Consider the following 26,957-nt stretch of genomic DNA (forward strand, 5'->3'; position numbering starts at 1 on the left):
GGAGTGGGGTGGGTGGTGAGACTAAGGGAGACTGTGGGTTGAGGGCCTAGGGGTGAGGTGGCTCAGGGGCTCCACTCCTTCTGGTTGCCCTTCATTCCTCTGCCCCTGCCAACCCTGCCTTATCCGCTGAGGCTCCTGCCCTCTGCTCCCCCTTCTCCCTGGAGGGCCCTGCCAGCCCAGACTCCTGGTTCTGGCAGAGGCTGGTTCTCTGCCCTTGGGCAGGCACAGCCTGGCACCAAGCCTCAGACAGGGCTGGGCCAGCCCCTCCCAGCCATGACTGCCTAAACCACCTTCTTTCTACTTCCAGAATGTCTCCACCTGATGAAAGGTAAGGAGTCAGCTGCTCAGGTGGCCACAGTGGGCTGGAGTATGGATCCTGGGAGGAAGGCCTGGCCTAGGAAGTAGGATGAATTTCTGGGAGAGAGGGGTGTTAAATACAAACGTGGCAGATCATCCCCGAGACCCAAACCACATAAGACAAATACTTCTAAGGTGGCGCAGGGTCCCAGGAGCTGAACTGGAAACATGCCCCACCCATCCTAGCATCCTACACTCCACAACCAAAGACAATTCCCTAAATTTCCCTCCCAGCAAGTCTCTCTCCCCATCCCACGCTTCCCAGTGGGTCAGGGCCCTTCATGGTTCCCTCCCCGAAGTGTAGCATCTTGTTTCTGACTGTCCTCACTATGCTTTCCACCTTCCACCTCCCTACCCTTTTAAAAAAAATTATGCATTTTGGCTTTGCTGGGTCTTTGTTGCTACGCACAGGCTTTCTCTGTTCTGGCGAGCAGGGGTTACTTTTTGTTGTGGTGCGGAGGCTTCTCATTGTGGTGGCTTCTCTTGTTGTGGAGCACAGGCTCTAGAGCACAGGCTCAGTAATTGCTGCACACACGCTTTGTTGCCCAGTAGCATGTGGAATCTTTCCAGACCAGGGATCAAACCTGTATCCCCTACATTGACTGATGGATTCTCAACCACTGGACCACCAGGGAAGTCCTCCAACTCCCTGCCCTTTGACACCTACTCTGGCAAGCTCTGGTACTACCTGTGTGGCCTTAACCTTGAAGGCTGCCTGAGACACTCCCCCCTCAAACTTCATCCTCTCCTCTACATCCCCTCCACAGTCCCAAGGGACTTAATGGTCTGAAGCTGCAGAAACCACACTCAGACTCTCAGTAGGGTGACTAAAGCTGGGAAGGTGTGGGTCCCACAACCCAGAGTCTACAGCTCATATTGAGATGCCAGGTCAAGGTTGCTGTGTCCACCTGTGAGACTGGGCCACAGGTTCAGAATGATAGGAGTCAGCACATTTTGGAAAATGAATGTTTCCCTGAGTTTCCAAAGAATGATGCAGACCAAGGGAGTCACCAAAAACATGTGTATATACTTACATGCATATACAGGGTCATGGCATGGGAAGAGACATGTCATTTGTGTATGGACAAGCTATGGAGTCCATGGACAGAGTGTACACAAATATAGGCATACACAGGTACACAAGGTCACGAACCCAGGGTCAGACACACATACCCTCCCCAGCCCTGCCTCCCAGGGCCATGCCTAACTTGTCATCCGTACTTACAGTAGGAGGAGGAAGAAGTAGAAGCTCAGCAGTGGCTCTGGAAAGGACCTCTTAAGTGAGTGTCTCCCTGCTCCTCCTTGAGATGCCCCTGGCTCACCAGGGGGCCATGCCTGGGTGGCAGAGAAGGCTTCGAGGAGGCATTGCCTTGAAGCCCTGGCACAGAACCTGAGCATCTAAGATAGAGAATGGGCAACATAATTGGGAGGGGTCCATGACCCCTCCAGGACCTAGTGTGGGCATAGATGAGGCACTGGGCAAGGGTTCAGAAGAAGTAGGGACCCCCTGTACCACAGGCTGACCTACTGACCTCAGCACAAGGCCTGGCAGTGAGGTACTGGCACCACTTCCCTGTGCCAGCAGAGCCTGGCATGGATGCCAAGCATGGGGTGCCAGACATGGGGGTGGGCAGAGTGGGGGCCCATAGGGCCACACACAGACACAGACCTTCATACACACAGGCAAGGAAAGGCACCCACACTCACTCACTTTATACCCTGAGGGATCCTGGGAGCAGGGCAGAAATCACCCTGTCCTAGAGGCTGCCCTCACTGACTCCCCGGATGTCCCCATTGGCCTGGCTCTTGGGGTCCCTGGGGTTGGAGAGTGGGCTGGAGTTAATGGGAGGCCTAGATGCTTCCTCAGAACTTCCTCTCCACACACCCGCGCCCACACACATACACTTGTGTGGCAGGAGGACGGGGGCGGTGGGGGGCGGGGAGGGATTGTGTGTGGGGGTAGATTGTGGGGAAGGGGTTTGCTGCAAACCCAGGGCTGGAAAGTGGAAGGAAGGGGGGAATTGCGGGGCAGAGACTCCCAAGAATCTGGTCTGTCACCCTGCTCCACCTAGCCCCCAGCCCCAAATCGGTCGGTGGCCGCAGGCAGCTTAGGTGTGAGCGTGTGCGCTAGGCACCTGCGGCCGCTCAAGGCTTGGTGCTTACGCCGGCGTTGGCCTAGGCTGCCGGGTGAGGGCGGGCTGGTTCCCCGAGGTGTTCCGGCAGGCACGGCTGGCCGCGGAGGTGCGGTCAATGTGAGGATGGAGGTTGCGTGTGTCCTCAGGTGTCCCGAGCAAGTGTGAGCTGTGGATGTGCTCACCTGGCAGTCGTGGCTCAGCGGACCAGCGCAGGAGTGAGCGCATGCGGGGCACTAGGGCTAGACCTACCGCAGCTCTCCTGGGAACGGCCAGCGGCGAGTTGAGCAGTTGAGCAGCAACTTTGGCACTTGGTTCCGGCTTCTTCGAAAGCGGATCTGACCGCGGGGGCGGGGCAGAGGGCGGGAGGTGGAGGTGGGGGCACCTGCCCGGCAAGGGGTGCGGGCAGAGAAGTAAAGGAAAGCCCCGCCCCTTCCCCGCCTCCGTTCCGCCCTCGCCCCCGCCCCCGGGGCTCTTTAAAAGCTCGGCCCGAGGGCGAACAGAGAAAGCGAGTATCCCCTCCCGCCCCTGGCTGGTATCCTGCTGCACCCCGCGTCCCAGCCCCGAGTCCCAGTCCCTGCTCTCCAGCCCGGTCCCTGCCCCGCCCCGCCCCGGCCGCCATGGAAAGCTGGCCCTGGCCGTCGGGCGGCGCCTGGCTGCTCGTGGCGGCCCGTGCGCTGCTGCAGCTGCTGCGCGCAGACCTGCGTCTGGGCCGCCCGCTGCTGGCTGCGCTGGCGCTGCTGGCCGCGCTCGACTGGCTGTGCCAGCGCCTGCTACCCCCGCTGGCCGCACTTGCCGTGTTGGCCGCCACCGGCTGGATCGTGTTGTCCCGCCTGGCGCGCCCGCAGCGCCTGCCCGTGGCGACTCGCGCGGTGCTCATCACCGGTGAGTGCGCGGGGCGCGGAGCGCGGCGACTCCCGGTTCGAGGGCGGGACCGGACACCCAGAGGGCTCCTTGTGGGCATGCCAAGGCAACGCGGGACCCCCAGCCGAGAAGTGGGGAAGCCCCTCTCCCCTGGGTTCAGGGAGCTAGCCAAGTAGGAAGCGCAGGGCACCTCCCCAAGTCCGGGTTGACTACCTACAGCTTTGGGGAGTGTTGAAGGGAAAAGGAGGAAGGGAGTGGGCAGGTGCGCAGGGGAGACTGCTAAAGGAGCCTCCTGGAGCTTGGGGTTTATGCTATGTCCCTCTCCAAGACAGCAGTCTTCCGACAGAGGACACTGCTCTGAGGGACTTCAGAAAATCCTCACCCCTTGAACTCTGCCTAACATCCCCACGTGGGAGGTCCTGTCTCTTCCCTGGGACCAGGAGGAATAGGCTTAAGTGGAGAGTTGGGACCCCCTTCTCCCAACTGACTGGGCTCCTTGGAGTTCAGAAAAGCTTGGGGTCATCATGAGGGACAGCTGGACACTCAGCCACCTCTCAGATCCCACCACCCAGACCCAAACTGTGAAGGAGTTGTCCAGAGTCTGCACTCATTATGCCACCACCATTCCTCCTGGTCCTCTGTGCCTGGGAAGGAGGTGAGGTCTTAGAGAGCTGGGCTCAGGTGCCTCTGGCCACCTTGTTGAGCTCTCTTTGTCTGGAACAAGGAATAAATATATCACCAGAAGGAGGGAAGGAGGAGCTGAGACCCAGAGTGGAGAGGGAGAGAAAGTGGGCACTACTGTATAGGACACTACTGGCTCTAGTGTCGGGGAAGGGGAGCCTGGGCTCTCCCCTAACCCCCATGGCTTTGGACAGGTGCTCAGGGTTCTCTCTCTTGCACTGGTGAGTGGCTTCTCAGAGACCTCGGTCCAGTAGGGGGCCCTGCATGATCAGAGGAAGCTGGGAAGACTTCCCAGAGGAGGCCATCCTTGAGCTGGGCCTCAGAAGATAAGTGGAGATAGGTAAGAGTGTGGAAGGTGTTTTGGATCAGACAAAGGGTGTGGGACAGAGGCTTGAAGCAGGAATGAGCATGGCCTGAGGGGGAGGGGGCCAGCCAGTAAGCAGTCTAGCTGCTGAGATGAGGTGAGAAAGCATTTGTTTCCTTGGAAGGGGCCTTGAATGCCCAGCAAGAAGTCAGAATGTACTCAGGTGAAGGTAGCAGGAGGGTTTGAGCTTCAGTAAAGATGGTGGAGATAGAGGATGGCTCAGGTTGGGTGGGAGAGATGTGAGTTCAGGGTAGAGTGAGAAGTTTCAAGGGTCCCCAGTTTTAGTGGTCTGAGGAAGGAGAGATGACAGACCTCCTAGTATAAAAGCAAAGAGTTTCTGCCCCCACGGACCGGATAGCTCCCTTCCTGCCTTCTGATTAGTGAGTTCCACCTCCTCCGGATCCAGGTCATCTTCAGATACTAGTGACCCAGGCAATCTTTCCTGGGATCTCACCTCAGGTCCTTGTGCCGCTACTGTTAGACCTCCTACCCTTGATCTTGAGAGTGAGGTAAGACTGAGTCTTCCCTCAGTTCTGGTTGCAAAGTCCCGCAATGGAGGAGGGGAAGTAGACTGCCCAACCCACCCCATCTAAACATCGAGAGTTGACCTCCAAGCTTCCCAATGCCCCTAAACTCTGGGGTTTCTTCACTCACTACTGACTGCAGTACAAGTAGGTGACCAGGCCCTGCCTCACTTGCTAGGAACACAGTGCCTTGAGCCTGCCAGAGCTGCCACACACCCCTCCCTGGGAATGCTCCTGAGAAGCCCTAGCCGAGGCTACTTGGGAAGCTCAGCCCTGGGGTCAGGGTTTGGGTGGAGTGACTGGGTGCTTTGTGTGCACATCTGTGCATTGCTGGGCAGTATGGGTCTCATGGGAGTGAGCCATTGTTGTTCACGCCTCTCTGCAGGTAGGTTGGAGGTATGTGTAGGTTTCTGAGTGTGTACAGGTGAGCAAGAGGGTATGAAAGGAAAGGTGGGGGTGATTGTGTTGGGACCTCAGAGCTGAGGTTCTGGAAGGCCTTAGTTTCCCTGTGAAGGGCTTGTCTGCTCTGGAAGGGAGCTTAGGCAAGTGGGGACACACACACACACACACAGACACACACACAGACACACACACACACGTGCTCATTCCCCTCCTCCAGCCAGACTTGCCCAGGAAGTACCCCTCAGCTTGGGCTGGCTAGTGGGCTCCCAGCTACACAAAGCCCAGCTTGCAGTCCCCCAGCTTTGTTTTCTCCCTCAACAGAGAGAAGGGGGGAGCTGGTTGCGCAGAACCACTTTGTAACCTCTGATCAGCAGGACCACCATGGGGGCAGGCTCTAAAGAGCTTCCTTCCTCACTGGTCACCCCCCTCTCCACACCCCCTCTTGTTGACCACCCAAGGAGCTGGATTGGAATGGGAACAATCAAAGGAGCCGGAGTTTATTAGACCCCTACACTGGCTCTGCCTCGTGGTTTATCTCTCTGCATACCAAAACCAGGAAATTAAGCCTCCAAGAGTGGTAACTGACCTCAGATCACATTTGATGGATGTAGGAGGGGATTCTAATGCAGATCTGTTCTTGTCTTCATCCACTGTGACCCTGTCCTGGGGGCAAGTTATTTGAGGCTCAGAGAATGTCCCAGTGTTGCCATTCACTGGAATTCCAAGGGTCAAGCATGAGGTGGGGATGGGCCTCCAGCTTGCCTAGAGCCTGGAATAGTAGAGGGTGCTGAACTGGAAAGGAAGGTGGAGCTCAGGTGGTACAGGGCCTAGATGATGGGGACAGAGCACATTGGCTTTATCCTAAGGGCTGTGGGGAGCCTTGGAGAAGTTTCCAGAAGCAGAGGGTATTGTTATTTTGGGAAGGATCCCTTGGGCTACTTAGGCAGAGAATGGATTCAAGGAGACAAGGTGGGACAGAACGAAAAAAGGGGGCTGCTTCAGTGTCCAGGTAAGAGGAAGAATGCTGGGCAAGGGCAGTGAGAAAGGAAGGGAGGCTAGGGAGTAATATCTGCACATGCGAGCTGAGGCCTGATCTCAAGCAGACAGAAGGACATCAGGGCTGGGGCTGGTCTCAGCTGACTTACCAACAGGGTCCTGACCTTACTGTGTGCCAGCTGAGTGACTTTGCGGGAAGCAACTTAGCATTACTAGATCTCAGTTTCCTCATCTCTAAAGTGGGGATCATAAGCCACGTTTGATAGGGTTGCTATGAGGGGTCAGGGAGATGACAGCTGTGAAAGAGTTGGACCTCAGGAGCTCAGCCAGAGGGTCCAAGCCTCCCAGAGATGAGCCTAGGAAGGGAGGGCTGCTGATGCTGTGAAGTCAGGAGTCAGGAGCCTGGATCTCATCCAGGCCATGGTGACCCTGGGTTGTCTCAGGCTGAACTGGGCCATGGTGGCATTTACTGGCTGTCCATCCTTCCCTGACCAGGCTGTGACTCTGGTTTTGGCAACGCGACGGCCAAGAAGCTTGACGCCATGGGCTTCACAGTGTTGGCCACCGTGTTGGATCTGAATAGCCCTGGCGCCCTAGAGCTGCGTGCCTGCTGTTCTTCTCGTCTGCAGCTGCTGCAGATGGACCTGACCAAGCCAGCAGACATTAGCCGTGTGCTGGAGTTCACCAAGGTCCACACCGCCAGCACTGGTCAGTAAGCTCAACTTCGCCAGGAAAGGGCATGGCTGGGCAGATGTGAGGGGGCCAGGATTGGAGGTGTGCGGTGGGACTGACCCGCAGCTTCCCTCCTGGCTCCATGCCCTCAGGTCTGTGGGGCCTGGTCAACAATGCGGGCCAGAACATCTTTGTGGCGGATGCAGAGCTGTGTCCGGTGGCCACTTTCCGCACCTGCATGGAGGTGAACTTCTTTGGTGCACTAGAGATGACCAAAGGCCTCTTGCCACTGCTGCGTCGTTCGAGTGGTCGCATTGTGACCGTAAGCAGCCCAGCAGGTGAGGGTCCTCCCGCACTGGAGCAGAAAAGATGCCTCTGCTGGGCAGGGAGAGATACTGGAGTCCCCGGCCCAGGCTGAGGCATCCGCCACTCCCAATCCATCCCCAGGAGACATGCCGTTTCCATGCTTGGCTGCCTATGGGACCTCCAAAGCAGCCTTGGCATTGCTCATGGGCAATTTTAGCTGTGAACTTCTGCCCTGGGGTGTCAAGGTCAGCATCATCCAGCCTGCCTGCTTCAAGACAGGTGAGGCTCAGGGATTTGGGGGTGGGGCCTGTCGGGGGAGAGGAGGAAGGCAGGGTGGGTGTGGTCTTCTCTGGAGTGGGATTGGGTCTGAGGAATGGGCCTGACTTTGGCTGGGGGCGGGTCTCAGGTTGTGAGTTAGAGACCTGGGTCTGGGTTTGGCTTCCCTCTCTGACCCCTTTCTGGCCTTGGCACTCCTTCCGCAGAGTCAGTGAAGGACGTGCACCAGTGGGAAGAGCGCAAGCAGCAGCTGCTGGCCACCCTGCCGCAAGAGCTGCTGCAGGCCTATGGTGAGGACTACATCGAGCACTTGAATGGGCAGTTCCTGCACTCTCTGAGCCAGGCCCTGCCAGACCTCAGCCCGGTGGTAGATGCCATCACCGATGCGCTGCTGGCGGCCCAGCCACGCCGCCGCTATTACCCAGGTCATGGCCTGGGGCTCATATACTTCATCCACTACTACCTGCCTGAGGGCCTGCGGCAGCGTTTCCTGCAGTCCTTCTTCATCAGTCCCTATGTGCCAAGAGCACTACAGGCTGGCCAGCCTGGCCTTACCTCTGCCCGGGACATAGCCCAGGACCAAGGCCCCAGACTGGACCCCTCTCCCACTGCCCAGTGAGCAGGGCACATGTAGAGCAGCTCCAGCAGAGGAGGTTCCTTGTGCCCTTGCTCTTCTTCCAGGTATTCTGACCCCCAAGGTCTGCCCTAGAGCCTGGCCCAAAGGACCCCAACCCATGCACTGCCGATGCCACAGGCCAGGCCTGGTGAGGTGAAGGCTTTCCAGTGAACTCTGGGCCTCTCCTGCTTCATGAGCCCAAACAGACCCTCCTGGGCACAAGGCTCCACCATGCAGCTTGCAGAACCTAGCTGGATGGGAAGTTTAGTTCAAGGCTTAACTAGAGCCTTAGCTAGGATCCTACAGACAGTGCCTCTGCAAACTAAGGCGAGATTAGGTAGGTTGGGGACCCCCTCAGGATTATTTCTTGGCACCAGTGCCTCAGTGCTGTGATTTGAAGGGTGAATCCTGTTTCTTGACTGGCTCAAGGATTAGGGCCCTGACCACCCACCCCAAACCCCTCAAGCCACAGGGAGGCTACATACTCACCTGATTGACACTTTTTGAATAAAGATAAATTTTTATTTCTCCTAGAATGGGGGAAATGCTCTGTTTGCCTAGTGACAGGCTGTGGCCGTGTGACAGACCAGAAACTGCCTGGGCAACCCCCAGGGCTCAGCATGGGGGCCTGGGCACAGGACCTGGTTTACATCCAACCCCCTTCAGTGACCTTGGGCAGATCACGTATCCATAGGTTTCCTCAGAGTGAAACGGGGGTAATGACCCCAGCCCAGGGAGTTGTGGTGCTCAATGAAGCAAACAGGGAGCCCTAGGGGCCCTCTAGAGCCAGAAGCCCACTCCATGGGCCTGTTGGAGCCTCCAGCAGAGAAAGGGGCCATTTGCCACCAACCTCCCGCCCCGAGGAGCCTGGCTGCACAGGGACAAGGCCAGCCAAGGGCTGCCACCCGAGGAAGGGAGGTAGAAGGCTTAGGTGGGGGTGGGCTCAGGAGGCCTGAGGCAAGTTGGGGATCTGGGAGAGGGGCCAGGGCCCAAAGGAGACAGAAGACAGCTGGGCTTAGAGAAGTTTTTATTATCTTGGAAGGGCAGAGCTACTCCCCCATTTCCCAAGAACACACATACTTTATCCTGGCCATGGCTCTGGGGGGGGCCCACTGAGGGAAGAGAAGGTTCACACTCCCCCCAGGGGTTCTTGGGTTAGGGAGGGACACAAAAGTGACCACATGCTTCTCAGACACGTCAGCGGCTGTAAACACAAGGCTGAGGGGGCCTCCTTGCTCTGGAGGTGGGGGCTTGGTCCATCCTTGGTGTGGGAGCAGGTGCCCAGCCCCCCTGCAGGCCCAAGAGCGGTCTCAGAGAGGGTCAGGGAGGCGGGGCAGCCACGGGGACAGCATGCTCCCCCAGGGCAGGTGGGTGAGCCGTGAGCTTTGTCACAGCACACGGACACACATGTACACACACACTAGGGAGCCTTGGTCCAGAGTGCTAGAAGATAGGGATGTAGTTATCAATCTTGGCCCGATGGCGTTGGGCGATGCACTCGGCAATCCACACAATGTTGCGACATTCCTGCTCCTTGAGCTTCACAAAGGCATAGAAAACACCAAAGTGGAACTGGTTCAGAAACGCCAACTTGTTCAGTTTCACCTGCAGACACAGGAAGGAGTGGTGTGCAAGGGGCTGGGACCGAAGTCAGGCCTGGGCCACCAACCCCTCCCTTCGACAAGCAGGCCCAGCACTCACCTCGTGCTCGAAGAATCGGTCCTCCAGGGTTTTGTCTCCAGGGTTGCTGCCCGCACCTTCGAAAAGCAGCTTGTACTCCTGACTCAGGAGAGCGGGGGCGGGGCGTGGGGGAAAGGGAAGCATGAGCACGAGGGCGCTGTTGGGTGCGGGGTGGGGATGTGGGTGCCAACAGGCCTGCCCCCCGTCCTACAGTCAGGGCACTCACCGGGTAGTAGTCGGCCACGTTCTTGACCTGCTCATAGTCGTCAGCTCGAGCCAGCTGGGCCAGGCCCTCTGGGTAGAGCCGTCCACAGTGCGGGAAGAGCTTGGCACGGTCCTCCTTGGACAGCTCTGTGCCGAAGGAGTTAATGGTGATGATGAAAGCGCGGCGGTCTGCTTCAAACTGTGGGGTGCCAGAGAGAGAGAATGGGAGGGAGGCAGTAGCCAGTTACCAGGGCTTCCCCACGCCAGGCCCAGGGCACCAGCAGGTGGGACGGAGGCAGGTACTCACCTCCAGGATGGGGCACATGGCGTCGGCCGTGGTCCCACCCAGCAGGGTGCAGAACTTGTAGAAGGATTCCAGGTAGGCCTGTGCAGGGCATGGGGCTCAATCAGCCTAGGCAGGGAGACTCGAGGTGGGCCTGCCAGGCTTCCCCTCACAGTTCCTTTCTTCCCTCCCCAGCTCCTTTCATGGTTAATCCAAGTATCATACCCATGGACTGGCCAGGGCAGCCCCCATGTCAGAGCCCCCCAAACAGCCACAGATTTTCACTGTGCATCAGCCAAGCAGCAGTAGCCTGCTGCCTCCCCCACCCAGCAGCGAGAGAGCAATTTTTGACCCACTGTCTGCCTCGTGGTGCGGTGCCCCTCATACCCTCATCCCACAGAGGATCGGGCTCAGAGAGGGGCCCTGTCTTGCCCCGGCTTCTCTGCCTGTCTTTTCTCCAAATCTCCCCTCAGCCTCAGAAAATCACATGTTGATGGGCTAGTGAAGCATGGTGACTCTTGAGAGTTTACGGAGATAGCCTGGACTGGGTGCCCCAGCCCCTCTCAGCACCCCACCTTAAAGAGCACCTCCTCCTCTTCCCATCCCCTAGGCAGTCACACAGCAGGAACCAGATTGTCAACCTAGCTCCTGCTGAGGGATGGTTATTGCCTGCGAGGACGTCAGCCCTGCAGTGCGATGGCTGAACACTTGGGCTGCCAGCGGGAACAAGCACTTGCTGCCCAGGCAAATTGGATCTGCCGGGCATAAGGAGAAGCCAGGTCAGCCCAGGCCTCAGGTCCCTCCAAGGACTAGCTCCTGAGACCAGCCAGGCCCAGGCTTCCTTCCCTGAACCTCTTCCTGTCAAGGGAGGGGCAGAGTCTCATGACCTCTGGGAAGCTTCCTCTACTCAGATCCTCCGGGGTCCTAGCTGGTGGCACAGCCTCAGGGACTCTGGCTCTACAGGCTTCTGAGCTGGGGGTGAGAGCTGAGGAGGCAAGGGAAGCTTTCTGTGTGGAGGTCTGCCCTCCAGGCTGCAGAGAACATTCCGCCCACTGTGTGATGTGGGCATGGGTTCCATTGGCCTAAGAGAGGAGGTGAGATGAGACCCAGGAGTCCACGAGCCCAGGCCAAGCCTGGCCAGCAGCGCTGGGCAAGCTGGGCTCAGGGGAAGACCCGAGGGGACCGAGTCACAGGAAACAAGTCTAGAACCAGTCAGGGAGTAAGCAGCTTGGAAGGGAGAGTGGACCCCAGCATAGCAGAGGACTTGGGTGACAGAAACAGCTGCCAATCCTACCATGGATTAGTGGCACTAGTCTCCCCTGGGACCGTCCCCAGCCATCTCCTTTCCTATGGCCAGCCAACTTGGGTGTGTCCAATCTCAGGCCTGTCCCAGAGGGGACTGCAGTTCCTCTCTGTGGGGGAAGCCACCAGCTTTTGCCAAGCTGGGCTGACCCTGAAAAGACTGACCCCAGGGTGGTGGAGGCTGGTGGAATAGCCCCAGACTTTCTTCTGGAGGCTGAGCAGCTGAAGAAACTGGCAAGACCCCAAAGGCCCAAGTACCAAGGTCACCTTCCCACCTCCACCCTGTCCCCTGGCATCTGCCAGCCCATGTCTGCTGCCCCAGCTGCCTACGGTTCCCACCCGCTACTGGGGGTCTGCCTAATCTCCCATCTGTGGCTACTGGGCTGGGACATGACCTGACGGGCGGGCCTGGCATGGCGCCCACAGCATTGGGTCGGTGTTTACAAGCTGGTGCCCAGGCAGCTCTCGCAAGTGACTCCAGCTAGAACCAGTCAGGCCCGGTGAGGGCATGGGTGAGGCCGAGGGGACAGCCTCACCCACCCCTCACCCTGCCTCAGGGCAGGGAACCCGGCAAGGAGCCAGGAGCACTGCAGGGGGGGTGGGTTGTGAACACTAACACATGAGAGCCAGCTCTCACTGCCTGCCCCCACCACACTCCTTGCCCCATGCTCCCCATCTCCCTATTAGCAGAGGAGAGCACTTGCTTTGCAGGCAGGCTGAGCCAGGTGCAATGTGCAAGTGCTGCCCAGGGTCCAGCAAGTGGCTGCGGCTTCAGGCAGCCCACTCCACTTTTCTGAGCCCTCAATCTCCTCTTACTACTGGCATACTGATGCCTACCTAGCTCCCAGAGCAGCCCCAAGGAGTACAGAAGCCAACAGCCTTCCTGCCTCTCATCTCATCCCCTCTAGTCTGTCTGCCAAACTCTGATGATACTCTGCCCTGCTGAAAATCCTCACTGGCTGACCATGCCCTACAGGGTAAAAGTCAAACTTCTGGCCTGGCATTCAAGGCCCTGGGCACCTGATCCTGTGCCTGACTTGATCCTTTCTTTCCAGGTCTATCTCCCACTGTCCAGCCGGAACCGGCACTTCCACAGCGAACTGCCTGCCACCTGGCTCGTGTTCCACACTGGCTTCTGCATGTGCTGGCCCTGTGCCTCCACTACTACAACCTCCAGGTGGGCCCTTCACCCACCTGCACACCCGCCCTGCCCTCTGGCCCAGACCCCTGCAGCGAGACTGGAGGGCGTGGGCTCAGGCCACCATTGTCTTGGCCACCTAGTTCCAAGTAGGGAAGGAGAAGGGCCTCATTGTAAAGATCTAAGAGATAGATGTTCTCAGGTTAGGTCAGTAGGGCTGTCAGCAAGTGTTATCTACCTTCCGGGCCTGCCCACTGCTGACCCATCAGAGGTCCTCACTATGGCCAGAGCCCAGTCTGCCCCAAATAGTCCTCACTGGTCCCTGGCCAGCACCCTTCCCTAGCTCCCAAGCCTGCTCCTAACCTCTTTGAGCCGGGGCAGTGCTGACCCAGGAATCCCAAGCCCATTCTGTTTTCAGGGGTCATCAGCTAGTGCACAGCCTGATGGGAAGCAGAAGGTGGGTAGGGTTGAAGATGGTGGCACGTGGCACCAGCCCTAGACCCGGGAAACTGAGAGGGACACAGGGACCTAGCCACACCTGGCTGGGTCCCTCTCCCACCGTGCTCAGGTGCTCCTTGCTGGCAACAGTCCAGGTGAGGTGAGCCTGAGAGTTATGGCCTGGGTGGTGGCCAGTGACTCTCCTGGATGCAGGGGGAGTGGCAATCCAGGAACCCTAGCCATTCCTGCTGATTTTATCTGGGCCCGAGGGATGGAAAACCTGTTCCATGCGGTCTTGCGCCAGTCACGGAAGCCAGAAAGTGAGCAGATAAGCCCCTGGGAAAGGAGCCCATGGAATTGCGTCCTGTCCCAGCACCCCAGTAAATCACCAGCCCACCAGCCCACTTCACCACCACCACCGGGCGCGGGGGCGCTACCTTGTAGAGCGTGTTGCGGATGATCTCAATGTTCATCTCATCGAGGTCCTGCTCTGAGATGCAGTCCTGGAAAAACGCCGCTGGGGAGGAAAGACATGGTGTGAGGGGTGGGTTAGTGGACTCTCAGCCTAGGCAAGAATCCTGCTGATGTTCAACTCCCCCTGCAGGGCACAGAGGACCCCTGCCACAAGGCCCATCTGGCTGGGAAGTGGGGGATGGGGGGGGGGCACCAAGCTGGCCTAGACTATTGCCTTAGAAGTGACCGAAGCCATACTCCAGGCCGTGTATACTGACCTGAGCTTCTCTTGCCTTCTTGCTACTAAAATTGATTCACAAAGGAGGCGGCCAGCCATAACATGATCTAATCGCCTCTGGGGCAGACCCAAGCTCAGATCATGCCAAAGACAGGCTTGCATAAGAGGCTGTGACATCCTCCCTTCTCCAGGGGCAGCTGTGGATTCAGGGCCTGGCGCCCACTTCTCTGCATCTCCCAGGAGGGCCTGGGGCCCACATGTGGCAAACTCCTTTTCCTCAGAACAAGACCTGAGTACGACAGCTGGGTGAGCAGGGACCAGGGACCCAGGGAACCATTTTAGGGCTGGCATTAGAGGCCAAAGCAGAAGAGAGCCCTTTGATCCCCAGGGAGCTCATGGACTCACTGGTTCTGTTTCTTCTTTAGAGATGGAGAACCTGAAGAAGCCACCGACAGCCTAGAACTAGCTCAGAGTTACCATGAGAGGTTAAGGTATTGTGTAGATAAGGCCAAGCAGGTAAGGCCTATGCCTCTTACTGCAGGACCAAGTGCAGCTTTGGGCCCAGTTGTACAATCCTGGCAGCTTCCTGGAGGTGGTGTCCTGGGGACTAGCATGCTGGCTATGAGGACACTAGTTGGCGATAGCCTTAGTGCCTTTCTCCAGTCCCCCTCCAAGGCAGGCAGGGGCCAATGCTGCCTAGGCGAGGTCCTGTAGGAAGCTCCCGGTTCCCCTTCCTTCCTTGGCTTCTGACATGAACTCTGCATCCTGCTGGACACTGCCTGACTTGGCCCCTGGGACCTGCTTGGTGGAGCAAGTGAAGCTGTTTGCATCCCTCCTCTGCCTCATGGGCAGCAGGTCACTACAGCCCAGCTTAGGGCCACGGTCTGTCAGAGCTCCCAAGACTCCGAGGGACCCAGGCCCCCTGAGCTCTGCCTTCCTCTGCATTCTGAAATATCAGCCAGATTCACGAAGTTAGATCGTCTGAGTCAGGCCCTGGGGGTAGTCTGCCTGGCCCAGTGAAAGCAGCAGGAAGGGAACAGAAGGCAGGACGAAGAGAAGAGAATGGGAGGCGAATCTGACAGGAAGAAAAAGGTAAGCAGCCATGGGTGGGCCTCACTTTCTGGCTCCGGGCTGCCCCCAGGGTCCAAAAAACCCCACCCGGAGGCACTGACATTGATGCCACTGCCCGCCTCTCCCTCCTCCGCCAGGGCCACTCACCCAGGGGCGTGTCCACCAGAATAGCATTGTAGAGCTCGGCAGGTGTCTGTGCGATGTTCACGGCCTCCATCTGCTCGAAACTGCCGAGCGGGTGGCACTTAGGCACAAGCTCGGCGATAGAGCGCTGGTGCAGCGTGCCCGTGATGAGCAGGATTACGTTGTCGATCATGTAGCTGTAACTGCGGGAGGCACACAACAGCACAGAGCCCTTGAAGTCTGGACACAATGCCGTGTCCCATCCCCCACTTGGGCAGGCTGTCAACCCCTCAACTGCAAGCACCGCCTCAGGCTCCTCTCCCTGTCCAAGGGTGCTCCCTCCTTCAGCACCAGAAGCACAGGACAGACACGGCCCCTCCCTGAGGGATGTGTGTCGGGGGTACTTCATGCCCTTATGAGCGAGCAAGTGACGGGGAAGCAGGTCATTAACGACCCCCAGGGTTTTAACCAGTGTTTTGGCAGGACGTGGGAAGCATGGGTGTACGGAGGTGGGACACACAGGCCAGCTTGGGGGATGAAAGAACTGAGAGATGAAAGCATGTTCTAGGAAGAGGGAACAATGTGTGCAAAGACCTGGAGGCATTTGCTGAGTGGCAGACGCATTCGAGGAACTGAACTCTGTCAGGGCTGGCAGAGGGAGGGGAACCAGGGCGGTGCTACCAGCGCCTGGAGCCTGGAGGCGGGTCCCACGGCCCGGCTGAGGGTCCTGACTTCATCTGGAGCGTAAGGGGTCATGAGCAGGATGCAAGCAAGAGCAGCACAGTCACTCTGGCTGCTGTGGGGAGATGGGGGTGGGGCAGCGGGGGGAGATGGCCAGAGGAGGGGAAGGTTGGGGAGTTGGGTAGGAAGAGGCGTGTCTAGGGAAAATCAGACAGTGGGAGGCTCCCTCTAGAGTAAGGCCGCAGGTCAGGCTGAGACGGACAGGAGCTGTCCTGTGCACCGCACTGGGAGAATAGGGCGCTGCTTCCTCCCTTAGGGCCTGAGGCCAGCGCGAGGCATCCACCCAGATGGCCTGGAGGGGGCCCAGAGACCTGGAAGGAGCTGGGACTCAGGTCAGTGCCCTCCAGCCCAGAAGACCGGCTCTGGACAGCACACAGGCAGCAGAGGGGGCTGGAGAGCTGGGGCCTCCCACTTCAGACTTGGCAAGGGGCTCTGCCTCCGCCCATTAAGACAAGGCCACAAAGGGGCCATGGCCCAGAGCTCTATGTAGTCACCTGCATGAGGAATGGGGTGAAGAGGAACAGAGGGCCCCAGTCAGGCTGCAGGAGCCACAACTCTCCTACGGCTTGTCACCAGTGATGAGCTCGGGGCATGAGGGGGACCACTCCAAGGCCAGAGAGGGGCTCCCAATGAAGGGTGGAAGCTGGCCTAGAGGCTGCTGCCCTGAACACTGAGCACAGACCCCACCCAGCTGTCAGGTGGGCCACCAGCTGTCCTGTGACAGTACCTTGAGCACCCAGTGTTGAGACTGTCCAAGGTAGGAAGTGCCCCCAATTCCAAGGGAAGAAAAGGAGGAAGGTGGTGGCCTAGGCCTCAGCTCAGGGCTGGCTACTGGGGGAGCTCCCACAGGGCCTGCCAGGAAGGCGGCAGGAGGAGAAAACCACAGTTCCTGTCCCGACCTGACCCCCACCCCCCTGCTTGCTACACACTCCCCCAGCTCCCACCCAGCCCAGCGCCCTGCTATGACCTCTGCTCTCCTGGGCTTCGGGCCAGGCAGCTGCCCTCTCTCCACCCCAACCCGGCTGGGTCAGCTGCAGGATGTGTGCTGAGAAGAGACAGGCCTGCCTCCTCAAACCGGGGGCGGCAGACAGAGGCTATTCGCAGCCGCGAGGCCCAAATGGCCAGCCTTTTGTCCCTGACCTGACCCAGCTGGCAGCATGGAGGGACTTCGAAGAGAACCCACTAGGGTTCTGTGCTGTGGTCTCCAGTCCTAGCCCGCATTGTCCCCTACCCTGCACAGCACACCTATCCTGCCCCTGCTGCCTCCAGAATCGCATGCACCCCAGGACCCACAACACTCCACTTGTGACCCATCCAGCCCCACTGACGTTCCCTAAGAGAGCCACAAAGACCCCATGCCGAACCTGACGATGCTCTTTCATGCTCTCACCAGATTTTGGACAGACAAGCGGGGAACTCTGTACCTCTTCGAGCTGTACTATCCAACCGATCCCACACCACCAGCATCAGCAGCCCCACTGTCAGAGGATGTAAGGTGCAGAGACTGGAGGCCCCAGGCCCTGCCACCCCACGAAGCGGATGAGCACGATGTCCCTTGGCCAGTGTCTACATACCTCCTCTCATGTCCAGGTCCCCATGCCCTGACTCTACACTCCCCATCTTACCGTGTCTTCTTAGAGGACTCTCCACAAGTCAGTTTCCTTTCTCTAAACCTCCCCACTCCTTGTACCACAGGGAATTCATGTATGTTGAGCATGGGACTGGCATCAGGGCCCTCCTGACCTGGCTCGGAGGTGAGCCCCGTGGGAAGACTCCACTGTCTGGCTTTGCGGCTGTCCCTCCAGTGATGTGGAACAGGCCAGTTATGATTCACTGACAGCAGATGTGGGGGCTGGAGATATCCCACCGCCGGCTGCCCGCAGACTCCTGCTAGAAGTCCTGGCTGGGCACCAAGGGAAATGCTAAGCCAACTAAAGCCCCCTACTTCCTTCCAAAGCCCCCCTTCTATCTAGGTTAGGCCAGCCTTGGACGACCCTGCTCCGGGCCCCAGCAGCTCCCTCCCCTAGGTCAATGACAAAGTTGCTATGGCAGCAGCCCCTGCTTCTCTCCCCTGCCCAATGAGAGCCAGGATCTCCTTTTTTGGGATGAAAGGAGGCAGGGCAAGGCAGAGATGCTGCTGGCCCAGCTGTCCGCTCTTCCCCCAAGGTGAAGGCTTTCAGCAAGCAGGGAAATCCTCCTCCTTGTCATAGTCTGGCTTCAGCAGCTGCGTCCCTGCCCCCAGAAAGTCATTCCCCCAGCCCTCCCCTTACTCGGCCTTAATAGGAGTGAGTGAGGTTCCAGCTGGTCAGCGTCTCCCTCCAGAGAAAGACAGCTGGGGAGTGGACAGGCATCTGCCCGCCAGGCCAAAGAGGCCCTCTTGGGGTGGGAGTGGGGCAGTCTGTATTCTTCTGCCCAGAGGCCTTCCTTCACCCTGTGCCTTCAAACAGTCAGCTTGGGCTGACAGAAGTCTTGGGATGGAGTTCAGAAAGCCACTTCCTCCAAGAAGTCTTCAGAGCCCCCAGCCAAGCCCCGTCCCTCTGCTGTGCCCTCTGGCGCCACCTGCTGGAGCATGATAGCTTACTCCCACGGTCTCATCACCTTGGCCTCGGGGCCAGGTCTGATGCTGGTGAGGAGGCCATGATGACTATGCACCCCAGCCAGCTCAGCCAGTTGACCCACCTACAGCTCCCAACAGAGGCTGCTAGTAATCGTACTTGTGCTCAATCACATCTGGGTCCTATCAAGCCCTGCCCCAGTGGAAAGTGAAGCGATATCAAGCTATGGCTTCAAGCTTGGAAAGAAGACAGGCCTTACCTGTCAGGCCTGTTTCCCCTCTGCAATCAGGATGACTGTAATACAGCCCCCAGCAGAGCTGGTGAGACCCTGACCCTCAACTTGTTAAAATCCTGCCCTCTCCCGAGGTCCACTTGGGTCCTTCCACTCAACCTGAGCCTTCTGGGCATCACAGAACACTTGTACCTTCTCCATCAGGCTCAGGAGAACAGTGTCAGCACTAGCTGTTGCTCAGGGCAGGAGCGAGGCCTAGTCCAGCACCCCAGCCTACAGAGACCCTGCCGTCGACTCAGGTGGTAGCTGTGGACAGTGAAGGCTGGGGGGCCAGAAGTGGGAAGCCTAGGGATACCTGATGCCTGCTGTGACCCAGCAGGGCCCAAGGCTTGAGCAATGTGACCTGGGGAGAGTGGCACATGTGTTGACAGGCACACTGGGCATCTGAGGTCACAGTTCTGAGACAAAACTTTCCAGCTGCCCACACCTGGCTGGTGACACTGAAGCCGCTGGCACACCAGAATATGAGACCTCTCCTCCCCAAGATGGTGCGGGTCATCTAGGCTCTGCCAGTGGATGCCCTGGGCTGTAGGCAGGTGCTACCCACTGGGGATAGCCCCCTCCAGGGAGGCTCAGTTATCTAAGGTCAGAGAACTTTGAGGCCACCTGCAACTCCCCAGAGACCAAACTCCTCCCACAAGGCCCTCTTCTAGCTCCCCTTCTGGGGCCTACTCTCCTCTGGGAAGCCATCATCAGATGGCCCAGATTAAGGTCCCCTCCAAAGCTAAGAAGCCCTAATAGAGGCTCTGTCCCATGTCAGACATGCAAGTGAATGGCTGGGCCTGGAAGGAGCTGTTGGTGCAGTATCACATGTTTTCACCATGAAATTGAGCTGAATCATCTCAAAACCACACGACTGGTGATGGCATACTTCAGTGGGATGTCTCTCACTCAGGGCCTTTCCACTGAACATGAGGCAGCTGCCCCCACTCTGGCCACTCACTCTCTGAATGGCCTCTCGAACCCCATCTGTCCCTGGAGTCTTCTCAGTGAGGAAGCCTCCTGTGACCCCTGGTTCCATCTGTGGCAACTGCCCACCAGCATCCCCACAAGCTATCTGCACCACCACGGGCACCCATCCCATTGCATCCATATATCTCCCTCCCTCCTGGCACCGGCTCAAAGCTCACACTGGTCATGTGTGCTGGCTGAAGGCTGGCTGGGGTCTACAAAAGCACTGGATATTGTCTCTCGTTATGGGAGGACAGAGGAAGCCTTGCCCAGTTTCTGCCTACACATCCTCAGTGACAAGGAACTCACCTGCAGAAGCCTGCCCACCATCCTGGGGCAGCTCCAAAGGCAACTAAAAGACTCTGAAGGCTGGAGTGAAGATTAACCTCTGTGCAGGTCCCAACCTCCACCCTAGCTGGGCCAGCTTTGTCTGTGGACAGCAGTGGCATTGCTCCTGCAAGCCTCTACACCCATGATGGGGTGTCTAGCTGATGCTCCCTTTTCTGGACGTATCTAGGGTATCCCTTTCCTACAAGGTAACAGAGCCAGGGGCTTCAGGCTCTAGCTGCTCGGGATGTGTATGGTTCCCTCAGCCTCCCCTCAACTCTTCTTTCAAATGCCCTTCGCCTCAGCCAAACAGCCATCTCCTCAGGGAAGCCAGTGGTGAGTCCCCAGGGTGGGGGAAGGTCCCCTGGACAGGGGAAGGCTTCTCTGTCGAAGGCTTCACCCCTTTCTGTAACACTCCTTACTCCTGGGGTGACTCAGGGTTGAGGAGGTTAAGAAGGTGGAAAGGAGGAAGAAGAGGAGGTGGAGGAGCAGCCCAGGGAGGCAGGAGTTAAATCAAAGAGACACCGTGAGAGGAAGGAGACTGCTGGAAGGAGGTAAGGCGGACGTGGCTCCTAATTAAGTCTGGAGACCTTGGCCACATGAAGGTCAGTGGTGACCTTAGCCAGGGCCTTGTGGTGGAATGATGGGATGGCTGGAAGCAGGCTGGAGGCTCAGGATGGAGGAGGTGAGAGAACAGAGAGCGAATATAAAAATTTAGGCTACACGAGATGGGCTTTTAATGGTGTGAGAGATCTGAACTTGTTTTAGATGCTGTTGGGAAGAATTTGGAAGTGAAGAGGTGGGCCGTCTACCCAGAGAGAAGGCTGGAGGCAGGAGATAGATGGTGTTTAAGATGGGGAGGTGGTCGCCCCACCTTGAGGGAAGCCTGGGGAGCTGCAGGGTGCTGAGTGGGGAGAGCAAGCAGCCAGCTGGGCAGGGCCAGGCCAGGCCAGCTGAACTAGTGAGCGTGCCTGTCTGGCAGCAGGGAAAATCCACCAACACTGGCTTCCCCGGCTCTGCTCCCGGCAGCGGAGGTGGGGGTGGGCGCCTGCAGGCTGGAGGCTGCTGGGCTTCCTCCAGGGCTGGGAAGCTGCCAGCCGGGCGGGACCATGAGCTGGGCGGCCAAGAGAGCTGCGGATGTTGGCAGAAGAGCGCTCAAATGATGGATCAGGGAACCTCAGCTGGGGAGCGAGGACAACCAAGACAGAAGGGGTGGCGGGGAAGGAAGCGAGGTCCAGACCCTGCTGAGTCCGGAACCCGTGTCCCTCAAGGGACTGAGAGTGGGCCGGAGGGCCTGAAGGCCGTGGATAGAGAGGGGGTGCCTGACTCAGCAGTTTCAGGGGTGGAGCGGTTCCAGGTGGTGACATGGTCTTGGGCAGCCATCACGGGGGTGGCTGAAATGGAGCCCAGACGAGTGGGTCACTGGAGATGACGAGGTCATGAAGCGAGCAGCCATAGGCTCAAGGGGACTGACACGTGGCTGCTGAGTCCTTACTAGGAGAGAGCAGGAGCGAGGGGATGGGACGCTGTGAGCCACAATCACCTATGAATGGAAGGGGCGGGGAAGTGACGGTCTGCCCTAGGACAGCGCTTGGCCGCTTTAAGCAAGCTTGGTGCCTGCAGCCAATCTCCAGCAAAGAGCTGGCGGCTGTGAGGCCTCAGTCACGCTCAGAGTTGTCTCCAGTTTCATGGCATGGCAGGCTGAGATCAAGTCTCTGAGGGCACCAACACAAGCCAGGCGGCACAGGCAGGGGGCCAAGCCGGCAGCAAGATGGATGACATGTGCCCTCCGACTGCTGGCAGGAGGTCAGCCTCCTCTGGCCGGCCTAGCTGGCAAGGCCAGAACTTCACCAGGAAGCTGAGGGAGCCCTGTGCAAACAAGGCGAAGGCTGGGCTCTGGTAATAAACGCACTGCTTCCTGGTATGTCCTTTGGCCTTGGCCTTGGGGTGAAGGCCACACAGGCCCAGGCTAGGGGTTGACTGATAGGCACTGCAGTATAAGCCCCAACGCAGCAGCACGAGATCCACCCCTTCTCTGGCCTTCTGCCCAGTAGGACCATGTTGGCTGTACACTGACAGAGGCAAGGGCAGTGTGATCACAGACCCAGCCAGGACAGCAGGATGGGCCCCCGGAAGGAGGCCAGAGGCCAGGAGAGAGTCTGAGCTTGGGTGTCCCAGGCTGTGACCCCTACCCCAGGACAGGGCCCTTTCGGCAACAGCCCATACTTGAGCAATGCATCTTGAGTAAACGGCTGCTCCTGGCTGGCGGTGGGCAGCAGGCTTCCAGCCCTGTTCCTGCAAATGTAGGTGTGGCAGGTGTACAGATCCATGGGTCTGGGGGCACCACCATCAGGGAATGGTTAACAGACAGTACACAGAAGAGTACCTGAAAGGCTTCCCACAACACAAGCATATACTCCGACGACATGGAGTGCGCTTCTGGATGCCAGCCACCCATGCCTCTGTCCACCACCTGCGCTGGGCAACCACCTGGCATGGGCCATCTCTTTGTCCACCAGGCCCTGGCTCCTGGGCCGTCCTGGCAGAGGGGCCTCTCTACCTCCCTGTTCCCACAGGCGCACCTGGCAAGCAGAAGCTGCCTCATCCAAGGCCTCCCCAGCCTGAAGGACCCAGGGTCCTTTCCTGTCAGCTTCTCCAGGAGCTTCGTGGATGTAGGCCCGCACCCAAGGGTTAGACCACAGGAAATCTTGGCAGCCAAGAAATGTCAGGACAGGGGCCTGGGCCAGAGCTCAGAAAGGCGGCCATGTGCTCAGCACCCCCCTCACCCTGCCCCCTGCTCCCTGAGACCCAGGGCCATGGGCAGAGACAACAGATGAGCCACAGCCCAGACAGGGTCACAGGGCCTAAATGGTCCCTCCTCAAACCCTGACTCCTCAGAGCTCTGCCCATTCCCTGATCCCATCCTGGTGGGTGGGAGGTGGGACCTGTAAGTGTTCAAGGTGAATGAGAGAAAAGGCTCCTGTCACCCCTTGTCTCCATGACACCAGGGGTGCAGGGAAAGCAGCTTCACCCAGTGCGACCACATGGGACACTTGTGCCACCTGACTCCCAGACAGCAGGAAGTGGCTGGTGACCCATTTTATAGGTGATGGCCTGGGCCCGGGGCTGTTGAACGACCAGCCTGGCCACTCAACCTGGGAGGACCCTGCAGGCAGAAGGAAAGGCACTATAGAGGATGCTCACGTAATGAAGTCCAGGAAGCTGGCGAGCGGCTCATATGCATGGTTCCTCATGTGACGGAACTCCACCACCATCTTCTCCTTGAGCCGGTCATCGATGACGGACACTGTCAGCGGCGAAGCCTCATTGGCCAAAAAGTTGCCATAGTCAGTGCTCTGCAGGTGCAGCTTCAGGTCTGAAACCCAAGGGTGGAGGGTGAGAGCTGGCCGTGCTGAGCCTCCCCAGGATCCCAAGTCCTCGTCCCCACCCCAACTCTGGGCCCCAGCCCCTCCCCTGCTGTTGTGTCCTGCTGCTACCCTGAGCTCCCATCCCCACCTCCGCCTCCCTGTTGGCTCAGAGCCTACTCCAGGGCAGTCAGGCCAAGGCTCTGAGATGCTCCAGACCCTTGGGCCCCGAGCCAGTACACTGGGGCCCAGAGTCCAAGCACAAGTAGAAGCATTGTTCCTCCAAACAAGAAGGCCTGGGAAACCCCAACCCAAGGTGCCATTCACAACCTGCAGCCTTTGAGGCTCTCCTGCCTGGTGGGCTCCAGGGGGCCTAATTTAGTGCAGAATGAGACATGGGCCCTACCCTCCAAAGCTTCAGAGAAGCAAGCCAACAAACCCTGTGGCAGAAATGATGCATACGAGATTACGGACATGCCCCATGCCACGGGTAAAGTGGAGAGGGAACCAAGGCAGGGCAGAGGATGAGGGAGCACTCCAGGCTGGGCCAGGTAAAATGCAGGGACAGGAGAATGCAGAGGTAACAGCTGCAGAATGGCATGAGCAAGGAGCGGCCTAGAGGGCAAATGAGGGGTGTGAGCAGGAGGCGAGCTGGGAAGACAGACTGGCCGTGCCCGAGAAGCAGCTGGAGGCAGGCAGCCAAGCCCACAGGCTCTCCTGAGCTCTTCTGAACAGAGGTGAGGGAACAGGGACAAAGGTGAGAAGACAGGGCAGAAGGGCCCTGGGGAAGCAGACAGGTGAGTCCCAGGGGACTGCGGCAACAACCAGTCTCCCAGCTTCTGTTCATGCCTCCCACACTGCAGTCTCTTCTCCATCCCACAGCCAGGGTGCTCTTAAAACACCAGGCAGAACCTCCCATCGCATCTGCACACCCTAACCTCAGGGCCTCTCCCTGTCCCCCTGCTAGAAAGTGAAGAGCTCTCCTCCAGTGGCCCTCTCCAGAAGCCACTCCTGCAGCCCTACCACTCTATTCCTTCACTTGGGCCACTTTTCTTTGTTAACACATCACATCCCACCCGGCACGGGGCACACAAACCACGATCGCAGGGACTCTGGGCCACTGCAGTATCGCAGAGCCAAGAACTCAGTCTGTTCTGGTGCATCTTCCCGTTCAGTAAATTACTGTGGAACAAACGGAAGACTGGGAAGAGCAGTGGTGAAGACAGCAGGAGGGTTTGCTCCTGAACGCGCAAATGCAGGACACTGCGGTGGCCACGGCAGCACCAAGGACAGTGGCTGTGTGGGCACATGCAGGGGAGTGTGCATTAAGGCTTGAAGGCAGAGGCGGGCTTCTGCACGCTTTCTGTCCGCTGAGGAGACTGCCCAGAGGCATGAGAGGAAGGGCCGCACCTGGGAACACTTCCACAAGCCCCCCTGCCATGGGTCTAGGGGCCTACAGGGCCGTGCTATCCTGGGACGCTTAGCGAGGAAGGGCGAGTGGGACACATCATCACTCCACGGACTGAGGGGACCCCATCGGGAGAAGAATGCTCCCGGCCCGGAGTCAGGTGTATCAGAGGAGATGGAAGGATGCCTACGAGGGAGGTGTGGAGGTGTGGAGGGAGGGGTGCTCGCCACTGGGGTGGACTCTTGACACCTGCGTCTCTCGGTGGCCCCTGGGTGACAGGCAGCACTTGTGTTCCTTTGCGGTTCCTGGGCGCGCAGAGTGAATTTTAACCTCGTGAGGCCTGCAGGGGGCCTTCCTCTGCTGCTTTTACCACTGCTTTACTATTCACACTTTTTTCCCATGCCACCCAAAAGGGGGACAGAACTGAGGACAAGCTGGGGAAGGGAGAAGCCTCCAGTCTCTGCTCTGCCCCCAAGGACCCCACACCCCTCCGTCCTCGCCCCAGGCCATCTGCCTTGGCTCCACTCTTCCCGCTCCTCACTAGTCTGGCCAAGGCCCACCTATGCCTGAAAAAGGCACAGGTGAGAAGATGCTTCGCTCAGTAACACTCGACTTGTTGAGCATTAACCATCTGACTGTTACAGAAAAACTCTTAACTGAGGGGTTTCACTGTATTAGCAAAATCCTGTATTTCTATCTCTAGTAATAGGTTTTATATGCTAGATTTCAATATGTTTGGCTCTGGATAAGTGTAGAACTTTTTTTTTCTTAAAGAAACACGGTTTACTTGCACAAAATTGGTTGGTTTTAAGAGCCTGTTAATACTCGCAAAGTGGTTTTGGTTGTTGTGAAACAAATGGTGAGTATGAACTGGTCCCTCTTACTTTCATACTGAAATGAACTCTATTTAACTTATCAAGTCATTTGCCATACGCCCTGCTTTTATCTATCAGTAAATACTATGATACTTGAAAAAACTAGTGGGCAGGGATTTCTGGCCTGAGCACAGCAGGTGCTCCAGTCCCCACTTGGGGAAGCCACAGCGTGGAGAGCGGCTGGAAGCCCAGTCCGGCATATGGTGTTCTGGGTCAGATGGTCTGGCACCGCAGCTGGCGGCTAAACCTGTCCATTTATCCATGTTTATCCATCCAGCCACTGCAGCCAGCAAAGTCCTTCTCGGGCGGTGAGCCTCCCAGCCAGGACTTGGAAGTCAGACCAGATGCACAGGGCAGAAACCAGGGTTAGGGCCCCTCGTGCCAGTGGCCCCACTGTTCTCTGGGACAATGAGTTTGGGTGCTGGAACCCAGCCCAGTCTCCTGATTCCTACCCTCCACAGCACCCAGGGGCTAGGCCTCCCACCCACATCCGCCCTGCCCCCGGGATCCCTGCTGCTGGAAGGCTTCCCCACGTGCTGCGCTGACCCTCCATGAGAGCTGCGCAAGCTCTCTGGCAGCCTGAAACCTCTCTGCTCCAGCCTCAACTCCGCAGGGCTGCTCTGCTCCCCCACCAAGCACCCTCTTTCCTCTCCAGCCCCCACCAACTCCATTTAATGACTGGCACTGATCAGGTGGGAGGCAGTACCTCAACCCAAAGTGGGAAACAAGACCCTACCTGGAGACAGATGGGGCCCTGCTGAGTACTCAGCCCCACGCCAGCAGCGACCTGTGTGCTGGAGCTCCCAGCCATGCCCATTTATTTCACTGTTTCGGAAAAAGGCAATCAGAGGGAACATGACAGGTGTCCAGAATCCCAGTCAAGTACAGTGGCGCGGGGGACTGGGATCAGGCCTGCTGGGTTCTCTCCACCCTTAACTCCAGTCTCCATTCCTTCCCCAACCCTTGCATTTTTTACCCTTCTACCATGGCCCTTGGCCCAGATGGGCCTTTCGGATATGGACCCAGCTGCTCAGGCAGACCTTCGTTCCAGAAGAGCTGGGAGCCCCCAACTCTTACACTTTTGACCCTTCTGCAACCCACTCCAGTACTCTTGCCTGGAAAATTCCATGGACGGAGGAGCCTGATAAGATACACTCCATGGAATCACGAAGAGTCACACATGACCGAGCAACTTCACTTCCCATTGGGAAGTGGCCCAGGATGGGCCTTTCGGATATGGACCCAGTCACTCAGGCAGACTTTTGTTCCAGAAGAGCTGGCAGGTGACAGAGAGGTGAGAGGAGCCTGGGAACGGCCCTGGAG

At 58.2% G+C, this 26,957-nt stretch overlaps 3 protein-coding genes and 1 long non-coding RNA gene across 14 annotated transcripts in view; 2 read left to right on the top strand and 2 right to left on the bottom strand.

Annotated features, from left to right (window-relative positions):
• ZDHHC1 (zinc finger DHHC-type containing 1) overlaps window positions 1-3,128 on the bottom strand; it is a 33,900-nt gene extending 30,772 nt beyond the window's left edge. For 2 of the 7 annotated variants that reach the window (XM_027978077.2, XM_027978079.2), the window contains exons 1-2: window positions 2,675-2,795; window positions 1,583-1,755 (exon numbers count right to left, since the gene is read on the bottom strand). Coding sequence is in view for 1 of the 7 variants with exons in the window: in XM_060398396.1 (XP_060254379.1) it covers window positions 2,742-3,111 (370 nt within the window). In the remaining 6 variants the exon portion in view is untranslated. Of the gene's footprint in view, window positions 1-1,582; window positions 1,756-2,520 lie in introns of all 7 variants that reach the window. The other 5 variants (XM_027978078.2, XM_042231807.1, XM_060398396.1 and 2 more) reach the window with 5 other exon arrangements.
• Window positions 3,015-8,724, top strand: HSD11B2 (hydroxysteroid 11-beta dehydrogenase 2). The gene is given in 5 exon segments (NM_001009460.1): window positions 3,015-3,374; window positions 6,816-7,028; window positions 7,145-7,330; window positions 7,440-7,577; window positions 7,781-8,724. Coding segments are annotated over 5 exon segments (1,215 nt in total). The 5' UTR covers window positions 3,015-3,109; the 3' UTR covers window positions 8,194-8,724.
• A 476-nt stretch (window positions 8,725-9,200) lies between these two features.
• Window positions 9,201-26,957, bottom strand: part of ATP6V0D1 (ATPase H+ transporting V0 subunit d1) — a 37,934-nt gene continuing 20,177 nt past the window's right edge. For 2 of the 3 annotated variants that reach the window (XM_060398402.1, XM_060398403.1), the window contains exons 2-6: window positions 23,191-23,362; window positions 15,145-15,323; window positions 13,673-13,752; window positions 10,382-10,459; window positions 9,201-10,273 (exon numbers count right to left, since the gene is read on the bottom strand). In XM_060398402.1, coding sequence (XP_060254385.1) covers window positions 9,656-10,273; window positions 10,382-10,459; window positions 13,673-13,752; window positions 15,145-15,323; window positions 23,191-23,362 — 1,127 coding nt within the window. In that variant the 3' untranslated portion in view covers window positions 9,201-9,655. The remainder of the gene's footprint in view (window positions 10,274-10,381; window positions 10,460-13,672; window positions 13,753-15,144; window positions 15,324-23,190; window positions 23,363-26,957) is intronic. The other variant, XM_012189960.4, reaches the window with a different exon arrangement.
• LOC121816495 (uncharacterized) lies at window positions 10,455-16,188 on the top strand. Of its 3 annotated transcripts, none has more exons than XR_006056124.2 (2): window positions 10,455-12,836; window positions 14,118-16,188. It is a non-coding gene; the product is annotated as an uncharacterized LOC121816495 (long non-coding RNA). The 3 variants fall into 3 exon arrangements; XR_006056123.2 differs by having other exon boundaries at window positions 14,352-16,188; XR_009596302.1 differs by lacking the exon at window positions 10,455-12,836 and having other exon boundaries at window positions 13,752-14,232; window positions 14,352-16,188.

The sequence above is a fragment of the Ovis aries genome, chromosome 14 (assembly GCF_016772045.2).
Source record: "Ovis aries strain OAR_USU_Benz2616 breed Rambouillet chromosome 14, ARS-UI_Ramb_v3.0, whole genome shotgun sequence".
Taxonomy (NCBI): Eukaryota; Metazoa; Chordata; class Mammalia; order Artiodactyla; family Bovidae; genus Ovis; species Ovis aries.